This window comes from Dermacentor albipictus, chromosome 3 (genome assembly GCF_038994185.2).
Source record: "Dermacentor albipictus isolate Rhodes 1998 colony chromosome 3, USDA_Dalb.pri_finalv2, whole genome shotgun sequence".
NCBI classification, from domain to species: Eukaryota; Metazoa; Arthropoda; class Arachnida; order Ixodida; family Ixodidae; genus Dermacentor; species Dermacentor albipictus.
Genome location: NC_091823.1, coordinates 112,792,630 through 112,813,831, shown reverse-complemented (window position 1 = coordinate 112,813,831; position 21,202 = coordinate 112,792,630). Strand labels below are relative to the sequence as shown.

Below are 21,202 nucleotides of genomic sequence, written 5' to 3'. Positions count from 1 at the left end.
GATTCCGGAGGCCCTACGTACTTCGTTGCAAAGGCGTTGGACTGTGTTGCACTTCTTTGACACGACGGACACGCATACGTAACGTCCTACATAGCACGAGCTAGAGTACATGAGTGCGCGTTAGCTTCCATTCGGCCACTGGAATTAATCACTTTCTCCCTTGAGTCACGAGCAGGAGCGTATCAGTTTGTCCCATTCTCGCCTCGTAGCAGCTAACATTTTGGGACGCTTTGTTAAACTGCACCCCCGCCTTCGGGGACGGCTTTCATTGCCCAGTCATTGCCAGGCAGTGCGTGAGTTACGCATGGGCGCAATTCCCAGCAGCCGCCGCAGACAGTCCTCCACTCATGCAGCGCTTTGTTACCATATATGGTGTCGGTGGACGCGCTCTCCGCATGCCAACGGTGGACGACGGTGCTAAAGCCCCTACGTGAAATAAAAGTAGCGCCATATCCTCTCTCCGCCTCCTACGCAGGCGTTCGGGACAGAGTTTACAGGCTGAACGCCTGCGCAGGAGGCGGAGAGAGGATATGGTACCTCGCGCTTCTGCTCTCCACCTCCTTTCTCATTGCCCGGCGGATCCTCCCCCGCGGGGCCTCGAGCACCTGAAGACCTGGGAGGACTGGGAGACCCTGCTGCGCTCTGGAGACCCGGTCGTGCAGACCATGGCTACTGATCGGGCTGCCAGCGTTATGGAGCGAAGCAACATAAACGCTTGAGTGCAGTGGCGTCGTGCGGGGGCCCAGGAGCCTGCGTGCTCCAAACTCCTCAGTCTCACAATAAAGTTTTGTGATGATGATGATGCGCAGGCGTTCACTCTCTCCTCTGTGGCCGAGGCTCCGCCTACGCGGCGCTCTTTGTCGGCATCGCAGATGGCTTTCCAGGTACGGTCTGCGCGGCGGTGCCTCCGGCCGAGTACGTTTGGTCACGGTTCATAACGGCTCGACGCGGATAGATAAGGCGCTAAAGAGAGATAAAGGCTTATAATGATCGGAACGTCATCAGCGCACCTGTTTGCCTACGTAGCGTCACCGCTTCGTAACGTACGGTGATACACTCCAAAGGTGCTGTTCGCATGCATTCAGGCCAAACAAAGACAACGCCATGGAATGTATGGCTGAGTCGACGAAAAGCGCGTGCGTTTGAAGACGGCTTGATTGAAGTCGGGCACGCAAGTTGCAAATAAACGCAACGCCAACATACAGCACTTAGGAGAGCGAAAAACTAACGAAGCCGCATACAAGTGACAGCACAGGAGATTAGTGATGAGGGACGAACCGCCCGCTTACATCGCAGAGCCTGGACCATTAGAAGTATCAGCCGGGTTGATTCTTTGAAGCCAGACATTTCTTCCGTACCGCGTCTCGCTTGGCAGATGGAATACGGAATAGTCGCTTGCCGTGCCTTTCACTTGTGCTGCGCCCGAAGGCACAGCAACGCGGCATCGAGAACACAGAACTATGCTACAAAAGCACAAAGGAGGCGCGAAACGTCGTGCCTGCGTACGCCGCTCGCAATGTTTGGCACCGCGATGGCGGCGTAAGCAAAAAAAACAAGCAAGAAAAAAGCGCGCGAGAGCACGCGACGGCGTTCGGCCAGTGGGAGGGCCGAGTGTCGAGGAAAAGCGCAGGGTAGGAGAACGGTGGCAATCTTCGAAGGGTGGCAGAGGAGGAGGAATAAACTTTTATTGTAGAACCAGCACTTTATGATGGCCGGGCTTACGCCTCCCTCGAAGGGACGTCGAGGGCTTGCCTCGCCGCCGCCTCGCGGGCGTGCTGGGTCGCCCAGGTTTGGTCGTCGAGGGCGGAGCTCCGCAGAGCCTCATGCAACCTCGACGAGAGAGTCGTGGTGTTAGTCTGTGCGTACTGTGCTGGGCACTCCCATAGCATATGCGGAAGCGTAGCCGGGTGAATTCCACAGCACCGGCAGTTGGGGGTAGTGTAGACGTCCGGGAATATAAGGTGGAGGCGGGCGGGTGAAGGGTACGTGTCTGTTTGTAGTAAACGCAGGGTGGCAGCCTGCGCCCGGCTGAACTTTGGGTGAGGCGGGGGGAAGATTCGGCGAAGGATGGCGGTATTTTTATTTTTATTTAGGGGCATTATACGGTGCGCTACTCTGGCGCCGTCTCCTATAGCGGTCGTCGCCGCAGAGCCCGTCTAGCGCGGTAGTACTACGCTTTTCGTCTCACGTTTTCGCCACACCCTCCTCCTCCGCTTTCCTCCTCGCGTTCTCTTCGCTGTCGCCGTCTTTCATGCCCCGCTGCGCTACGCGCTCGCTCTTTCATCCTTCGCTGTGGTCATTCGCTTGGTTACGCCGAGGAGACGTACGTCATCCCCCTTTTTTGTTTCTTGAGCCGTTTCGCATATCGCACATGTGTCGGTAAGTTCCCGTTCACTGTCCGTTGTAATTATTTTCATCTTTGCAATGCTTCGTCATTCCTAAGGCTCAATACACCGGCGACATGAGTAGGTCGCGCGACCATGCATTTGCGACTGGCGACCGAAAAGTGACTGGAGGAGACCGATGCTCACACCGGCATGCCCGGCTGAGCGCGAACTGCAAGTCGCAATCCCAGGGATTATCGTTCTCAGCAAGAACTACAGGGATCTACTCCGTTCGCGCGCGGTTCGCTGGTTTCGCGTTCTGGTAGGAGCCACGCATTTTGATTCGAGCGAAGAAGTCGTTACTGTGCTGATGTTCTCTGCCGTGGTACCAGCTGTGGCAGCACGGAAGCCTCTGAAGGAAAAGCGACGCTAGCGTGTGCACGCGCGGCCTATAAGTGGCCGGCCACGCAAGCCGCCTCCTGCCCAAATTCCGCGCGCATGTCGAGGAGTATTATGGAGAGTAAATTGTAATTTCTAGTTCGCGTTGCGTGGGAATCGGTGCACAATTTTTGTGCTCTCTTTTGCTGCTGTTTATCTTACTGCGAATCCGCACCGTGTACATTCGAGAGAGAGAGAGAGAGAGAGAGAGAGAAAGGCAAAGGAAAGACGGGGAGGTTAACCAGAGATTATCTCCGGTTGGCTACCATGTACTGGGGGAGGGGCAAAGGGATGCAATATGTGAGAAAGAAAGGAGGATAAAAAATGAAAAAAAAAACCTAAGCACACACACGTACGTACATTCGACACGTTGCTAGAACTGCTGCGCCTCAGAATCAGAAGGCGAGACACGAATTAAAGGCCTGCAGTCTGCCATGATGGCGTATATGCTTTGTAATTGGCGCGACGCAGAAAGGCCGCAGGATGAAAACGCATGACAACATAACTAGAGTGTACTAGAACGGAATTACCATAACTTTCGCCGCGCCGCTGATTGGTTTAGCGATTTTGCGACCACGGTCGTGCGACTAGACGATAGTCGCTTCTCGAGAAAAGCGACCATTCGCGACCGTTCGCGACTGGTCGCTTTGCGACCAACTTGGTCGCACGACTGCTGTCAGTCGCCGGTGTGAATGAGCCTTTAATGTCTTAGAAACTAGCCCAATCTTCAGTCATGGTCCGCTTCGCACTGCTCAGCGCGACGAAAACCGTCGGTAGTGGAAGTGTGAACACGCTGGTGCGTTTGCGTTCGCCGTCGATGCGCAGCAAACAGTCATGTGCCGGACGCTACTAGAGTTGGGGAGCGCGAGGAAGAGAAACGTACCCTACAAGGAAGACTGATGCCCCGACAAGACAGCTAAACAGCGACTACAAATTTGAGTGTTCACCTTCATAGCCCAAATTCCGGAGCCGTCACAGCTGCGGAGGCGAAGAAAGGCAATTCCCATGGGACACAAAGCTCTTGCGTATGAATAACGGCTCCTCTATAATATTAGCGTTAAAACTACTAGCCCATAGCAAAGCAACGTACAGTGCAGAAATGTACAATGCTCAGCGATTGAAACCCAATACTCGGAGGGCACAACTGCCACCATCTTAATTTTTTTTTTTCGCCACAGGTGAGATCTACGTGGTTGCTTTGGGATCAAATGCAGTCACAAGACGTGATAACGGTTCTCGCTTTCACTGTATACCACGATGCATCAGCTCGGTGTCCCTAGCGCTTACAGCTAGTCAGTGCAAGAAGTGTCAGCGACCATGCGCTTCACGTATTGCGTTTCAATTGCCGAGCACTGTATACGCCCATGCTGTTGCCTACAGACCGCGCGTGCGTATCCGGTCTTCCCGCCGTTCCATCGGGTGAGGGTGCAATGAAAAACGATTGAGGTGAATGGCCTAAGCAGCTACAGTCGTGTTTCACTAACTGTTCGTGCGACCAAATACTCAACATCTTTGACCAGATGTGGTTTCACGTGGTATTTCAGCAACGCAAAACAGAAGAAAAAAAAATGACGGAACATATTAGATCAACGTAGCTTGCGGCAGCGCCATGCCGAGTCCGTCCCGGCCGTCGCATCCATTACATTGCGCCACCGGTCCAAACTCATCCCGCGCCCGGTGCCTATGAAGAGGTGCAGATATGCTCACCTGGTTTTTCAGTTTGACCTCGCGTGCCAGGGCTCGCAATGTCTGTCAAGTTTACAGTGCAGTCACGTAACTTGAGAATCGTGTTACCGAGTGTCTGATTACCCATGACGCACAAAATCGGCAATAGATTGCCTTTATTGTTTTTTTTTTCTTCACTGCTTGATGGGTCTCAGCTTTAGTATGTGAATGTCGTGACTGGAAAAGTCCGGGTGCTGCTCCTTGCTAGGCACCTCTTCAATAAGGAAGTGTTGCCGACAACCCTGCACGCAGAAAAGGAAAGAGAAATAATCATCAGGATTCGCCAGCTTGGGAAGATTTGGAAGGAGAAAGATCTTTTTCATCGTTTCTTTTTTTAAATAAAACTTCGCTCCTTACACGCATTCGCATATGACATATATATATATATATTTAACTCGTCGCCAGGGCTAAGAGGGCAGTCGAAGCCAGAGGGTTCCTGGACTAAGGAGCCTTCCCACCTTAGTATACTACCGGGCCTCGCTCGGGACACTGTTTCGTATAATAAACGTTTCTTTCTCTCTTCGCTGGCAATCCATCTCTGCAGCAGTGGAGCTGATTATGCGCCTTTACAAACGTGTCGATATCAGCAAGGCTGCTTTAAATTGCCGGTGTGTGTGTATGTGTGTGTGTGTGTGTGTGTGTGTGTGCGCGTGTGTTTGTGTGTGTGCGTGTGTGTGCGTGTGTGTGTGTGTACGTGTACGTGTGTGTGTGTGTGTGTATGTGTGTGTGTGTACGTGTGTGTGTACGTGTGTGTGAGAGAGACAGAAAGCAAGGGGGAGGGGAGCCTCCTAAATTAAAGCTGACCTGGTTTAACAGGCTATACTCCGCGTTAACGCGATGATGAAATGATGCACGCAGGACGTACGACCACATAACGCACGGAATTCAAGTATGCCATTGAAACCAGTGTCTCGCGGAAACGTTACAAGCGCCTTCATAGCGCGGAACGCACAGGGGGCACTAGCTCACGGTTCATTAAGTACGCACATATTGTAGCTGAAGGTTCAGTCCTTGAGGTACTTACATTTAGTGAGGTCATTATTAGGGCGAATATTTTGGAATGTAAACCGGTTTCAATTGCAGAGCGTATGCGAAGCGTTGGAAACAACAAATCCGCAGTTACGACAGAAAAGTTCTACTGACCATATTATGTTTCGTCCGCGTCGCGTACGGCAGACCGCGACAAGTTCGCTTTCGACTACTGCGTTCAAAACCGCCCCGGTAGCTGAGTGGCTACTGCGTCCATGCTGCCGAGCACGAAGTCGCGAGTTCGATGCCTTGACGCGATGGCCGCATTTCGATGGGCGCGAAATGCAAAAAGTGCTCGTGCACCTTTACATTTAGAGAGAGAGAGAGAGAGAACAGGAACAGGTAACAGAAAAGGCGTTCCAATTACAGGAGTTCACACAGGCTGGTCGATCTTACGAAGCGCAGTAGGACTTGCACGGCCTTCTGATGCGATGTTAAGTCGCGTCGATGCTGTGAAATGCTTTCTTCCTACGGAGGCTGGTCGTCCAACTAGTCGAGCACGACGGTAAACTACTGTTTCTGCACGCTGTGCTGCGGGCGCTTGCCTAGAACATGACGAATCGTTTCCGCGTCGCCGCAATTGCCACATGCTGCGGTGTCGGCCATCCCTATATGAGGAACGCGTAGGCATTGGTAAACGCGACGCCCAGCCATAGCCTACACAAAACGGTCACGTCTCTTCGGGGAGGTCTAGGTGGCCAAGTCTAGGAGCCAAGGTGTATATAATCGGCCGTGCATAAAGTGTGGTTCATTCCACTTTGATGTATTGCATTGGCCTGCAAGTATGTATAGGCGGCGCATCCTTGTAGCATCTGTCCTAGACAGCGGAATTGATAGACGGTGGTCTTCTACATAAGCTAAACGAGCAGCTTGATCGGCACGTTCATTGCCGATAATATGATTTCGTGTCCTTTCTCAGTCATGTGGTGTATGACTTCCGTAATTTCGAACACCAACTGTGCATGCGGACCGTGCCGTAATGCTGACAGTAAACACTGCGGTGCAGTCTTCGAGTTGCAGACAATGAAACAGTTGGGCGTTGGTTCCTCATTATTTAAGTATAGTGCAACTCGAAGCGCTGCAAGTCCTGCTGCCATAGACGTTGTCAAGTGAGACCTTTTCAACTTGATATCGGTGGCCTTTGCTGAAAAGACGATAGCTGCGGTAGAGCTGTTCGGCAGCAAGGAGCCGTCGGTGTATGTAATTGCGGTACTTCTCATATAATAGGAGTAAGAGGAGCTCTTTAAGAGTCGGTGATGTCATGTCTGCATTTTTACGGTAGCCAGGTATTGTCAGGTTGAGCGCTGGTTTACGTTCAGATGCGCGTTAGACTCCCACATGGTCAAAAGTAATCCGGAACCCTTCACTATACGGCTTCTCTCATAGCCTTGGTGTTGTTCCGGGACGTTAAATCTCACGAGTATATCAACCCGTCAGTCTTACGTTCAGACTGGCGCTTCCTTTTTTAAAGGACACCAAAGAGCAACCCTAATTCAGCTTTGACTGGCGAAGTGTTATTCCAAACTATACATTTTCATTCATTCGGCGAAAAACAGTTCGTTACTAAATCATAAAACAAAGGGCCAAGTTTCTCACTCTCTCTATCAACGCGAGGAAACATCGGCGTGGGTAAGGCGAAATGCGAGAACACCCGTGTACTTGGATTTAAGTGCACGTTAAAGAACCCCAGGTACAAATTTCCGGACTCCCTCACTACGGCGCGCCTCATAATCAGATCGTAATTTTGGCGCGTAAAACTTCATAATTGTTTTGCATTGGTACGTCAGTGCGACAGCTGTCATAGATTTCAAAGCACATTCTCCTATTTAGGCTCTTCTTTCAAAAATAAATAAATAAATAAATAAATAAATAAGTAAATAAATAGATAAATAAAAACTCGAAATTTGCTAGGTACATGTATTGGTTACTTTAGAACTTCCTTTTTTTACCGATACACAATAAGACCAGAACAGACGCTGTTAAAACTCATGACCTCACGCCAAGCTGGTACGGGAACTTCAAGACAGCGTCGCCACCCATCTGTCGTTTTTGCGGCCTTTATGGCTCTACGCCAAGTCTCTTCTAGCGGTAAGTGTGGATTTTTCAGGTGTTGAAGTAGCGTAATTTACTAACGCATGTTACAGCGTAATTTACTAACGCATGTTACATTTTTTCTTCTTTAGTTCTAAACGTAGCTTTGTTTCTTAGGTCAACCTTGTTTCTTCCTCAAGAGAACGTCAGTATAGGGAAAAGTATGTCGACGCCAATGAGCTGATGAATTAGTCCATTCAACGCAGACGGCAGAAGGGCACAGACAATGGCAAGGGCAGGAAGATTCGGGAGGCAGGACAAGCACAAGAGTAAATCGGGGTAGCGTTTTTGTGCGTGCGTGCGTGCGTGCGAGTGTGTGTGTGTGTGTGTGTGTGTGTGTGAGAGAGAGAGAGAGAGAGAGAGAGAGAGAGAGAGAGAGAGAGAGAGAGAGAGAGAGAGAGAGAGAGAGCACGCACCCGCAAGAAGCGACCGACGGCCGCCGAGTTCGCTTCGTTGTCCCGGTCCTCGTACGACACAAGCATCTCCGTGTTCGGGCCGCACAGTTCCGTCATGGTCTTTAGCAGAGGCTCGACAGCCTGCGAGAGTAGAAGCACGAAGCGTTCCGCACAGGGTTAGCGCTCTTTTAATATTCTATTATTAACAACGACAACGCAACCATCGTCATCTCCAAAACAGTTAGGGCGCTAAGGAGACAGCCCGTTTTCGTGTGATGGGTTTCGTATATGCATTTCGAGTGTGATCACTATGACCTACGTCGCGCAACGCGGAGGACACTGTGCAGCAGGGGCTGTGAAGGCCTCTCGCTTCGACGCAGCATTTTTTGACAAGGAGCTTTCTTCCCGAACCCTCCCGGAATTTGCTGACCGTGTCTGCTGCTGCTGTCTTACCGAATAGCTCACACGTATAGGACACGAGTCAGTCCACATAGACCTGTACCACGCCTACACGTGTACAGTAAGCGGCTCTGTTCTCTACGCACTTGCGCAACGAAACAACAAACGGTAAATAAATATCCTCACCGCAACAAGTGTACACTGTAAAGATCATGATTTCTTCACTAAAGCGAACATTTCTGTGCTTTCTTTCCCGAGATCTGGAGCGTATTCACGGACAGTTTCCTGTCGAATAAAATGTGGGCCAGTCGTAGGGACAGTGGGCCTCTTCGATCAACGGTCCCTGGCAGTCCCGGACTGTCCGAGATGCTGCACACGCAACGCTCATTGGCTGAAAGCACCGCCTCGGGAAGCGCGGGTCTGTCAGGGGCGTATAATCGATGCTGCCGCCCAATGCAATTGCAAGGTGGGCCGATCCCGGAGAATGCGTAATGAAAAGTGAGCTGATCTCGGAGGCGGTGTAATCCGCGATTGCGTGGCACACGTGGGTCGTGTGGTGGGAGGTCTCCGCGTGTTGCCGTATACCGGCATGTAATCGCTACGCTGCAGAATGCAGTGCAGAACATGAATGATGTTACATCATTCAACTAACCAATTCACGAAAGCTTCGCTTCACATAGATTGCATAAAGTGCGTTGGATCCGCACAATTGGTTTATTTTCTCTTGACTGTATCGCTTCTATATATCTCCTTGTGTCGTTGCAACTGTGCCTGCCCACTATAGACCATAGCCCACGATACGCGATTGGTTATGCGCAACCGTGTTACTTCTTTTGTTCATTCCCTCTTTCGTCAAACGCATTTGGCTCGATCTGCCCGCTTTGAGCGAGCAAACACGCAATCTTTTCGTTGGGCGCCGATAAACGCCACCTCGCACGCACCATATCTCGCTCAACCGAGAGTGGTATGGTGCACGAGAAGGCAATCTCGTGCACTAGCTACGCATGCAGCAACGCACACACACCACACACACACACACACACACACACACGCACGCACGCACGCACAATGCAGAACAAAAAAGACAAAGCAACAACAACAAAATAAGAGTTCGACTTCGTTGACGAGAAGCTGGCTGCACTGCACGTACACTTACAATGTGGAGAAGCATCTCTTTTGGTACGTGTGAGAGAGAGAGAAACAAGAAAAGGCGGGGAGGTTAGCCCGACGGACATCCGATTTGCTACCCTGCCGGGGGAATGGTAATGGGAAAATTAAAAGAATAAATAAAGGAGAAGGAGAGAGACAGTTCACTCGCGTAGCAGTAGACGTAGAGTGTCCACAGGCGACTTTTCAGGTCCGTTTATTTGAGAAGAGTCACGAGAGCACGGGGAAGCGGACCAATCGCAAGCGCCGGCATCGCCCTCCTCGTGGATTTATCTACTTTCACTGCGATAGTTCGGACCAACCAAAGCCCTCTCCACTTATGCACGCCTCCTAGCTTCCTGTCAACCAGTCAGATATAAAAAAAATCTGTCAAGATAGGCAACGCCATGTGCCTTCAAACCAAACAAAGGTGGCCTCCTATAAACGAGGAGAACGTTTGATGAATGGGGCTGTTCAAATAACGCTGCGAGTCACCGCCATATTGTTGCGTCGGCGGTTACGCAAATTTTGACGTCAAGTGAATGGAATAAAGTCAGAATGAAGTAGTTTTACGTTGTACGGCAACAAGGCTATACGGTAGGCTACCAGCGGGTTGCAGTCAGTAAGTGAAAACACAAAACTTTGTGTAAAACTTTGTTTCGTGCGGATTCGCCTGTGCTTAGAAAAAAGCCGATCGAAAAAGCAAGGACGCGTGTAATGCTTGTTATCTGCAGCTGTCACCTTTTCGTAGTAGACGCCCTCGCTTATCAGCATGACGTCAGGAGCGATCATGTCGGGAGCAGGTGGCGCAGCCCACTCCAGCGTCCGCACGGATGCCTTTCCTCTGAGGCGGTCGCGGTTTTCTTCGAGGTTCTTCTCCAACAGAGGCACGAACTGCGGTAGGTCGGTCAGCAAGACATCGTTCCTGCGAGATAAAATCACACACGGAATTACATCCTGCTTGCTTCGAATGACCGGGAGACAACACGCGAAGAAGTCACGGTGACGTCATGCCCCGACTGTGGGCAATCCGTTAGAACCACAGATTTAGAAAGAAAGAAAAAAAAACTGGCATGAGGCTGCCATGATTATGATACGAAAAAAGACTGAAGGGAGGCGTGCCAGGCTACGACGAAGAGGTGCAGGGCTACTAGGAATGGAAGCGGTCGACGAGCGGCATACGGGACTGTAGATTGATTGATTGACTGAAGCTTAGAGTTACTGACGGGCTGATAACGTTTTTGCAGGAACGCTACAACTGTTCCGCCACAGAGGCGATTGAGCGTAGGGTCGACGGCGTGTCCACTTCGCTTCGTCGTTTCTGCAGTAAAACGCATCTATGTGCAGACCCTCTGGCCATCATCTGGCCCTGCGCGCGCGAGCTGCGCATGCGCCGTCAGCACGACAACGACGGCGGAAGCGGCGCCGACAGTATGAATGTGCTTCGAGGGTCCGTGTAATTGCTATCGCAATAAAAGGAAAGGCAGGGAGGTGAATCGTGTATACGTTCGCCCCGTTTGTTACCCTGTACAAAGGGGGAAGGATGTAGAGATAAAAAGAGCAACAGAAATGAGAGAGAACACGGAGGATGCCGCTTCAACCGCAGGTGCACATCGACGCCGCAGTTGATCTCTGAGGTCGAGGCGCTGGTTCTTTTTTTATAAAATTATGGGGTTTTACGTGCCAAAACCACTTTCTGATTATGAGGCACGCCGTAGTGGAGGACTCCGGAAATTTAGACCACCTGGGGTTCCTTAACGTGCACCTAAATCTAAGTACACAGTTGTTTTCGCATTTTGCCCCCATCGAAATGCGGCCGCCGTGGCCGGGATACGATCCCGCGACCTCGTGCTCAGCAGCCTAACACCATAGCCACTGAGCAACCACGGCGGTTTACGCGCTGGTTCTTGGCATGGGCCTGAGCCACGTGGTTTTCGCCATCAAGCGAAACTGCATTCTTTTTGTCTTTTTTTCCCCAGCTCCGGAGGAGAAACGCTGCAACCTATTCCGTTACAACCTAGGCCGATCCCGAAGACGCGGTGCACAATGTATAAAACGTTCTCGTAGCGTTATCTGCTACGAGAAAAGGACTGGGCAATGTCCAGCTCGTCCTCCCGAAGGCGGTGCCAGTCTAACGCTGCAGTGTCTCCAAGAGCTCGCTGTCAGGACGCAACAATGGGAGAAACCGCCACGCCCTCGCTCGTGCCGCACGAAGAAGGCGCACGTGCTTTTGCTCGTGCATGCTATGTGACGCGCATGGCTCACACGGCAGTCGTCAAAGCGCAATTATAGCGTTTTATATTAGGGGGACGTTGACGCGAGAGAAGCATGCGTGCGTCGTGGCCTATAAGCCCGATCGAGAAGCGATAAACGGTTTAAAGCATCGCGCTGCCGTTTCTGGTAGTCAGATTGTTGGATCCCACCATTAAGAGGTTGGCTTTTAAAGCGAAAGCTTTACTGGCCACGAACTTGCGATTTCGCCGTGGCGGTGCTCCGAGGAGGCACATGACGTCACAACGCGCGCATCGCCGCGGATATTTCTCTCTCTCGCTCGCTCCCCAGTCACCACTGCGCAAGCGCCACTAGTAGAACCGAGCCACTACCCACCGAGCCACAGGTGCTCCGCCGCTGCGCAGCGCCTTTCCGCGCCGCCGTTTGGAATGACGTCAAACCGCGTTCCTCGTCGTTGCGCTCGCCTCCGCTCGCTTCGCCAGCTACGTCGCATGCCTGATAACATGTCGAAGGATTGAGAAGGAGAGCTCGCGTGCGCCGCAACCACAGTTGAGGCGACGTATGGACAGCGACAATTCTGATAAGCAGGAGGAGACCTGGAATCGACATCGGAACGAGATGAAGAGGAAACGAAACGCCCAGGAAACAAACGAACAGCGCGCCTAACGAGTGGCTAAACGCCGCAACATAGCTAGACAACCAGACTAACCTGGGCTTGCAATCAAGATTAACCAAGGCTAACCTAACCAAGGCTATATGCCTTAGCTTTCGCTACATATATCCTGGCATAGCCGAGCTAAGCCACTGCCAATTTTTTCTTCTGCGACTATGTATATATTGAACCGCTCAAAAACGTTACATGGCAGTTTTCGCGACGTTACGAAAAATTTAAAAAAAATACGCAAGGTCCCTCACAAAGTCTATATTTTGAGAAAGTGTGGGGGTCGTTAAGAGGAAGCTTTAGCTCGGGTGCTCCTATCTAAATACATGTAAAAGGAGAATTCGTTTTTCTCGGCAACCACTGCACTAAATTTGACTGGGTTTGCTGCATTTAAAAGAAAAACTTAAAATCTAGTGACTGTTGGTTTCGAATTTTTGAGTTAGGCCGTCAATATTTTATAAAAAATTGACAGAAATTGCAAATTTTCAGAAAACGAAACTATCAAGTTTACAACTCTGTAACTCAACAAGAAAAAATGATATCGCAATTCTATGAATTGTGCCTAATAGCACATCTAAAGCGGACAAATTTGACATCTTACACATGAATCTAAAAAATTGTTATTAATATGTAATTACAACTTTTGCAGAACCCTTGTAAACAATGTAACAAATTCACGTAAGATGTAAAATGACATATAATATTTGTCCGCTTTGAATGATCTAATGGATGCCGTTTACAGAACCGCGATATCTGTTCTTGATGCAGAGCTGTTAGTTTGTAAACTTCATGCTTCTATTTTTTTCAAACTTCCGAATTTTTGAAAATCCTTTTAACAAAATTCAAGCCCTAAATCAAAATTCTGCTTCCAACAGTCACTACAATGTATCTTACTCTCTCAAATGCAACAAATTTCATCAAAATCGGTCCAGGGGCTATCTCAGAAAAACGTTTTTGCGTTTTTACATGTATTTGAATAGGCCGCGTCGGAGTTGGGCCCGAGCTAAAGCTTCCTCTTAAGCACAATAAACAGGTAAATTGTGAAGTGTCTGTGCCAATTAGGGGTTAAATGAAGATTCTTAAATCCTCGTTTTCTGGCCCATATATAGAACCGTAATATGAAACGCTTTAAAAATGTTCTCTCTTCCGTGGGCGGACCATAAATGTCAGATATATTTCATATTCTGAAGAAATTGGGGTCATTCTATGTGTGACGTGTGCCGAAAGTTTGAAGTGGATATAGGGTAATTATGTACTTTGAAAACAATTACTGAATACTCACCTTCCCCCAAATGTTATCAAGCGTGATATACACGGCACACATTTAGTCGCTGTTCCCCGGTCTCCCTGGTCAACTATGCGAAGCACGGGGCTTATATTTAGTTGAAGTAGAAAGCATGCCGTGCGCGGCGAATGATAAATGTTTCATCTCACATTAGTGGCTTAATACAAGCTGTGTAGAAATTTACTTATTCAAGCATTCCAGAGTGTCATACTGCCCGTTATTTACTGCTACATTTCCCAAATTCTTAAAGCAACTGCAGGATAGACACTCCTCAAATTCGGTGAAAATAGTGGGAATGTTAAGTGCAATGTGTGGCGACACTTTGGTGTTTCTGGTGTAAATACAAGCGCTCCAAAGAATTACTGAAGACGCGAGCGTTTTCCCCCCCTTCTTTTCATGCGTCATACCAGGTTTGCAGTTGGTTTCTCCAGCGTTCTCAGTGAACTAGACACGGCACCTTGCTTATATTTTATTAAAATAAAAGCCACATATTTCGTACTTTGCACACACATAGTATGCAAAGTTCTAGATATGTGGGTTAATTGCGGAATTTCCGGTAAATTATGCATGCAGATGCTCCGAAAACTTATGACTTGGTTTCAAAAGCGGGGCAAAATTTTGCAAGCAGCCGTTGCATAACTACAAATGCTGCCAAGATCAAAGTTAGCAACAATAGGCTGAGTACTATGGAAAACGTGAGTGCGAAGTAAAATGCATTGAAGTAAATGTATGGATCACATACAACTTTTGCTAAAAATTCCTGAAAAATAAAGGGTTTCCAAATGTTGCGCAGGCGTTATAGGCACCCTGCAATGCAGTTTGCCTGTACATGTCGCGCCACCTGGCAGCGGCGGTGAGCACCCGCGGGTAGGCCCTCACCTATGGTACCATACCTCACCGTCATTTCACCATTGCCCGTGGTGCGCTCAGGCCCGCCTGCAAGCCTGCTTTTCCAATTTTCCAATGGATTCCCCGCGGCCTCTTCGCTGCTCCTTCGGGAGAAGCATGAACACAAAGAACAAGCCCAGATACTGCTGCGTCAAGGACTGTCACAACCGCGAAGGGGATGTCGGCATCAAATTGTACCGCTTCCCTTCAAAACCAGGGGAAGCAACCCGGCGGCTGAAGTGGATCGTCGCAGTTCGTGTCGGTCTTGCGACTTTCTGTTAAAAGAACGAAGACTTAAGTGCAACAACAAGAAAAAGAAATGAAAAAGAGCCAGCAGCGGCATCTATAATAACACGCAATAAAGCGTCAGCTGCATAAAAACGCGTGAATTGATTCCGGCTGTTGTAAATCAGTTTTGATAGTTGTTTAGCTCGTCTTGCTCCAAAACAAACGCGCAGTGGTTGTTAGGTGTCAAATCTAGCTTCGTAAGCGCTCCGTGCTGGAGCTTTGTATGCGCTGTGCTTCTTCCTGCGCCAAGATCAAGACGCAAATGCTGGAACCGAGCTCATTCGTGCCGATGTTTACTCGCGCTTAGAACAACTGAACTAAGGTTGGAGTACACTGTAGAACACGTCGAATATTCGAAAATTAGCATTTCCCTCGCACACACAAGCGCATATTTGTTAAGTCTTCACGTTGTTTAATCTCAGCTGATTGCTATCTATGATGCTTCAGCGGTAATGCCTGTCTCTCACATTCGAGCCCGAACGACAACACCAGAATATGCTCGAGGCACTTTGTCAACGGAGAAAGAAGCACTTGCCGGCCAATTCGCCAGAACCTCTACAATGTGAGGTGCAAGGCACGCTCCAAGTAAGGAAGCGACAAATTACAGTTCAATGACGTCCACGGCCGTATCTGCTCACTTAAGTGGCATAAAATAATGATTTGTTAACGCACTTTGAGATCGACGTCGTAAGCATACTTACTTTGTTCTGATAAATACTTCGCGACCTGCGGCGGTTGCTTAGTGGCTACGGTGTTGGGCTGCTCAGCGCGAGGTCTCGGGAGTAAATCCCGGCCACGGCGGCCGAATTTCGATGGGGTCGAAATACCAAAACACCCGTGTAATTAGATTTAGGTCCACGTTAAAGAACCCCAGGTGGTCAAAATTATTCCGGAGTCTCCCGCCACGGCGTGCCTCCTAATCAGATCGTGGATTTGGCACCTAAAACACAATTTAATTTAAGCACCTCACTGTAATGTCCGTGCTGTTTACTTCTTTGACACGGTATACGTGGTTGCAGTCGTAAATTTGACATCCTTTCTCAAGCGTCGGTGGTAAAAAATGGGCCTCGACGTTTTCGATTGCCTTAAAACCGGAATTTAAAACGTTCGAAATGCTTAAAACGAGCGCCGCAAAAGCATGCCTCCGCAGCAGCGGCCGCCTCAGTGTTTCGCGCAACTGACACGGTGGTGCTGACGGCTGAGCCGATCGCCGCGCCGCCTGACCATTGCAGGGAGCCTATTAGCTACATCTTCCAATGCCTGTGAAGAACTCTGCGTTACACAATTTTCATATTTAACAGAAACGAGGAGCATCTTATGTGCAACTTTGTACGAAAATTTTAACGTTACTGTCTTAATAAGGAGCGTTACAAACAATTCAAGAATCCTCGTTTTTATGTTATTTCCATGATTGGTACGCCACGCCCAGTTGTGCCACTCACTATTTTAACAAAACGCCCATACATTGAAGCAGAAAAGTAACTGGAAAGCCCACGTATTTCGTCCCATAATTTGGGAAATAATATCTGGAAACTATTATGGCCAGAATTCTCGTACAGTAAAATGCATGTGGATGAATTACTGCTTTTGTAACATTTCTTTGCCAAGAGCCTGAATGGGTTATATGTGCTGGAAGGTTTCAAACGGAGCATTCATATATAGGGGAAACGTTTTAACGTGTGCGATTAAATTACAGGCAACTGAATTTTTTATTGCAACTGCGCGAAAGAGACAACTTCGCTGGATATTGGGTTGTGAGTCTGCGGGGTCGCACAAGTCTGCAGATTTTTTTACTGATGATGCCCGAAACGATCGAGGCGAGACAGGAACCTGCCTATCCAACCGCATAGTGCCTAAGATAAGCCAAAGAATGATTCGCGTTAAAAATAAATCATGTTTGTACGGCTGCACGTCAACTGTCAGAACGCGTGTTTCTGAAACGTCCAGTGCGCCAAAAGTAGCTACTATAACAGATAGCGGTCACCGTGGAAAGAAGATTCTTTCCCGCGAACAACCGTAAAACGTTTGGTCGTGAAGCCGCTTTTATTTTCTTCCGTTCGTTCTAAGCGTACTGACGTAGCAATCAGTTCGTTATAAAAGCAAGATCCGCCATAGACTTCTAGCACGGTTTGTCGCATGGCTATTACATGCTCGTACTATACAAGCGAGAGTTATTCGCTTCAAGTGGGGAGCCGTTATACGCGGGGTCGTTATTAATAGGTCCGGCTTAATTGCCCTTGGAACGCCTTACGTTCCGTGAGCTCATGCCCTGCACAGTGCAGCAGTACTTACAGTGACTATTATACATTACGGACATTTATTACAAGATGACAGCGGAAAAACTGGAGTACGGTCCGGCGATTCCGAGTGAAACGAAACAACGAAGTGATAAGGAATCTATTCGTTGTTCTGATGCGAAATTTGATTAAGCTAGAACATCGTCACTGTGTAGGGCCGACCAGAAACACATATGACGATCCAGCATCAGTGAGGCTCGACGCGCCTGGCTTTTAGTGCGGAATCCATGATGTTCCTAAGTTTTACACGCGGGTAATGAAGCAGTAGTAATTCAAATTCTGTGAAATAAAAAAAAAATAAAAGATTTCAAAAGAAGTATAAGATACAAAAAGTGGAAGAAAAAATTCCTCCCCGTCGGGGAATCGAACCCCGGTCTCCCGCGTGACAGGCGGGGATACTGACCACTATACTAACGAGGACTGGGAAACAGGGCAGTTAAAAACGATTATGAGCTATACTCACCCAAAACTGGCGGTAACAATGCCGACAATGCCTGTTCCTGAACCCAATTCCAAAACGCTTTTCTTTGCATTCCATTCGCCGAGACAGTTCTTGTGATCGATGTATTTACCCAGAACGAGCGCGCCGTCCCACACAACGCAGCCCACGTCGCCTTCTGTCCACTGGTGTATGGCAAGCTCGACATCAGTAGAGTCTAAATGGACAGTGCGTACGAACGTCGACACGTTCATCGGGTAGCAAAGGAACAACACAAAAACTAAACTTGACAAACAACGTTACTATAACGCCTAGAATTTACCATGCACGCTGCTGTCACTTCGCCGGCGCGTAGACACGCATGCGCGCAACCGGTAACAAAGTACATTAGAAGCCGGTTTGATATCCAACCAGCTTGCGCGTTGAATATAAAATGTTCTTAACGGTTCTCGGAAATTTTGCGGTGCTGTGATAAAGCATGACATTCAAAAAGAGTCCGCTACGGCTTCGCGGCTGAGGCCGAAGCAGCTGACGTGTAAACTACGTGTGCTACGGCTGCTGTGTCAACATAAACTAACGCGAGAGGTCTCTTCGGTTTTCAGACGACGATGAGGCGAGGCGAGTGTGTGTGTAAGTTTGTTTGGAACTTCTACTTTTGTGCGTAAAAGTACGTTACGTTCAGTTTTACGTTTACAGCACGCATTGCAAGAGACCACGGATACGTATCGTACTCGTTTCGGCGTCGCGCCGGTCAGCGATAAAGTATTTTTGCCGGTATTGACACGTGGCGTATACTCGCGAGAAACTCTTGCCGGTGTGTCGTGTCCGCCAGCTGCAGCGTTTTTAAGAAATACACTCTCATCTTCAAAATAAACTCCTTGCTCTTTATATAGGAGTTAGCGAAATTCACTGATGAGATCTTGAGCGCCTGACGGTTCGCTGCAGTCAGTCAGCCCATATTTTGCTTGCCCACTTGTTCCCGAAATTTGATAACGGCTTATTCTTCGAACATCGGGAAATATCGGCGCAATGAGTTTTCCAAACACCATTAATTAGAACGTCGGCTTCAAACATTGCACAGCTCGTGGTGGTCAAGCTCTATAGTTGTTTACTGTTTGAACTTTCAAACTTCGCCGATCGAACCGGTTTTAGCACTGTGTGCAGGCGTGTCCTGAGTGGAGTATGTTTGACTTGCCGTTCAGTTAAAGCAAACCGTAAAAAATACAAGAGAAATGAAACCTTTGACGATGTTTTTTTTTACGTAAAGCCCACAACTCTTACGAGAACCAGCCTAAACTCCCGTACCCAGAATTCCTTTGCTAAACTTAAGAGCAGTACACAACGGTAACACTACTGTATGTGTCCATCAGTTTACAAAAACTGTTTTAGTCCTACTCTTCAAAACTTTTAGTCATACTGTTTCAGCAATTAGTGCCATAAGCTAGAGCTGCGTTGGTAATTCTCGATGCACAATATCCAATGTAGTGGTACGTTTGGAATGGAGTACGCCTTGCTAATGTATGATAGACGGTGAAAAGTGTGTACAGCTACAATATTTGTAATGGCAATTTGTCCCGTTTCTTGCTCTGTTTTTCTGCTTAGCACTGCTGTATTGTGAATGTGGGTCTAATTCCTTGAATCAGCCATATTGGGCTAGGTTCACAGTATGCACAAGGGTGGTCATACATCTTGTTTTAGTGGCAGGCCAGTGAAAGGTAGCTCAAGACGGGCGCTGCCTTTCTGTAAATTGTCTCTCTCTCTCTCTAGCTGTTCCTGTTGTGCTAGCTTTTAATCAAAATTGGCATTATGTCTACTTTGGGATGAGAAGTTCATCGGAATGCTTATGTCATGAGCATTGCATAAAGCAAGCAGAACGCCACATAAACTTATTTGGTTGGCCTCTGCATCATCGTAGTAACAACAGCAGCATCTCGTAGGCATCTATTCTTATCTTGTGAATTATGATTTGTAGGTGTTCACTGCCCAATTTGTTATCTGGGCCTGATTAACACACAGGGATTTATTTATTATTAAAAAGTAGAAGTGAAACCACATCGCAAAGAAAATGAGATATCTAGAACATTAACAGTAGCCTTCAGCTTCTGCATAGATGCTTGTTTTGTCTTTTCCATGTCATCGTGTCTGCCTTGTGAAACTGCAGCCAGCATTGACCGGTGAAACTTGTGCCCGGTTGCGTACAACACCCACTTTCATGTTGCAGCATTACCTAGGCTTCTCCTGGCAGCCGTGCTAGGTGCCCAGCTATGCAGTGCCCTAACGCTGTCCACCTACTTTGGTCCCGAAGACAAAGCTCGCCTCAAGAGCCTCTTCACATCACCCAAGGCCCTGGCAGACTTGCCATCAGCACACTATGCAGCTTATGGGTTGAGCCTTCTGGGTGAGAAGATCACAAACCCCCAGGCAAGTTGGCTGTGAATACCGTTTGCAGGAATAGCAGCACATAGTAGTTATGGATGTCTTTCAGTTTTGTAAAGCCAATTAAAGGGTGTAGATTAGCATACGCACAGCTACACTAACACATACTTGTTCCGCTATCATTTCACAGGCATGATGCATTAGTGAGTGACCAAGGGTGTGAGTGAGTATGAACGGGAGTGAGTGCCTGCGAGTGTGAGTGGACGTGAGTATGCATGTGAGTGAGTTTGTGCCGGCAAGTGACTGTTAGTGAGTATAAGTGGGCACATGACTGTTAAGGTGAAAGCGTTCGATGGCTCATAGGTCCAAAAATACGTTGTCCGTCGTTATGGCACCAAAATTCAAGCTTCAAGATATGGGCGAACATCTCCAAGTTGGATACCAGTTGACATTGTGAAGGTCGGGAGTCGAACCCACAACCTTTGGAACCTTTGGTGTTAATTACAGTAAAGTTAAGTAAGGCACTCAAACCTTTAACCTTTGGTGGAAGTCGAACCCACGAGCTTTGGTGTTTATCAGGATGAAGTTAATTAAGACAGTTAATTAAGGTAGAGTTAATGAAGGCACTCAAACTCGCAACCTTTGGGGGGAGAAAACAAGTAATAGGAAATAGTGAATTCAAATGAAAATGTCGAGTAATGTAATGAATGTCTCGTGAGTACACGGCTTTCGCCTTCATCCTCTTTAATGCTTACTAAAGGTACTGTCAAGTTTTAAATGCGAGTGAGTACCAATGAGTGCGATTGCATGAGCGTGTATGAGTACACACTGTTTTCTAGGCATATGTGGGTAAAGTTGGCGCGTGTCACTTACTTGTATCCCTGTGTCAGTGTCTATCCTCACTGACTCATTAAATTCTACCTCAATACTAATTTAGCTCAATAATATCACTACTCAGTAAGTGACTCTTCAAAAATACTTGAGCTCTACTGGCATGGAACTTTTGAGTGTGACTGAAGTGCAAAGCCAGTATTGCAGAATCAGAGTCAAACGTGTGTGAAAGTTAAATGTAGCAGTGTTTGATCAACATTGATTCAAGCATGCTTGAGAGTGCCTGTTGTGATCGGTGTGTTTGGTGAAGGCTCAAGCATGTGGTAGTGGAAGCAGTCGAATATGCTGAAATGCACTT

At 48.3% G+C, this 21,202-nt stretch overlaps 2 protein-coding genes and 1 non-coding gene across 3 annotated transcripts in view; 1 reads left to right on the top strand and 2 right to left on the bottom strand.

Moving 5' to 3' along the window:
* Positions 1-4,593: 4,593 nt before the first annotated feature.
* LOC135908487 (protein N-lysine methyltransferase METTL21D-like) lies at positions 4,594-18,014 on the bottom strand. Its single transcript, XM_065440290.1, has 4 exons — positions 17,662-18,014; positions 10,289-10,472; positions 8,024-8,143; positions 4,594-4,729 (listed from the first exon to the last, which is right to left on the bottom strand). The coding sequence occupies exons 1-4, from the start codon at positions 17,889-17,891 to the stop codon at positions 4,622-4,624; spliced, it is 642 nt and encodes a 213-aa protein (XP_065296362.1). The 5' UTR covers positions 17,892-18,014; the 3' UTR covers positions 4,594-4,621.
* On the bottom strand, positions 17,547-17,618 carry TRNAD-GUC (transfer RNA aspartic acid (anticodon GUC)). The gene has a single exon. It is a non-coding gene; the product is annotated as a tRNA-Asp (tRNA).
* A 94-nt stretch (positions 18,015-18,108) lies between the features above and the next one.
* OstDelta (oligosaccharide transferase delta subunit) overlaps positions 18,109-21,202 on the top strand; it is a 37,872-nt gene continuing 34,778 nt past the window's right edge. Inside the window, exons 1-2 of the mRNA XM_065440289.2 lie at positions 18,109-18,267; positions 19,859-20,058. Of these exons, the coding sequence (XP_065296361.1) occupies positions 18,246-18,267; positions 19,859-20,058 (222 nt within the window). The 5' untranslated portion in view covers positions 18,109-18,245. The remainder of the gene's footprint in view (positions 18,268-19,858; positions 20,059-21,202) is intronic.

Bases quoted from the DNA above. Each gene is read 5' to 3' on its own strand.
- LOC135908487 (XM_065440290.1), bottom strand. From the start codon at position 17,891: ATGAACGTGTCGACGTTCGTACGCACTGTCCATTTAGACTCTACTGAT. The intron at 8,144-10,288 runs GTGACAGCTGCA...CTACTCTCGCAG, and splicing joins AGGGCGTCTACTACGAAAAG to GCTGTCGAGCCTCTGCTAAA. The intron at 4,730-8,023 runs GTGCGTGCTCTC...TTCTGCGTGCAG, and splicing joins CCGTCGGTCGCTTCTTGCGG to GGTTGTCGGCAACACTTCCT.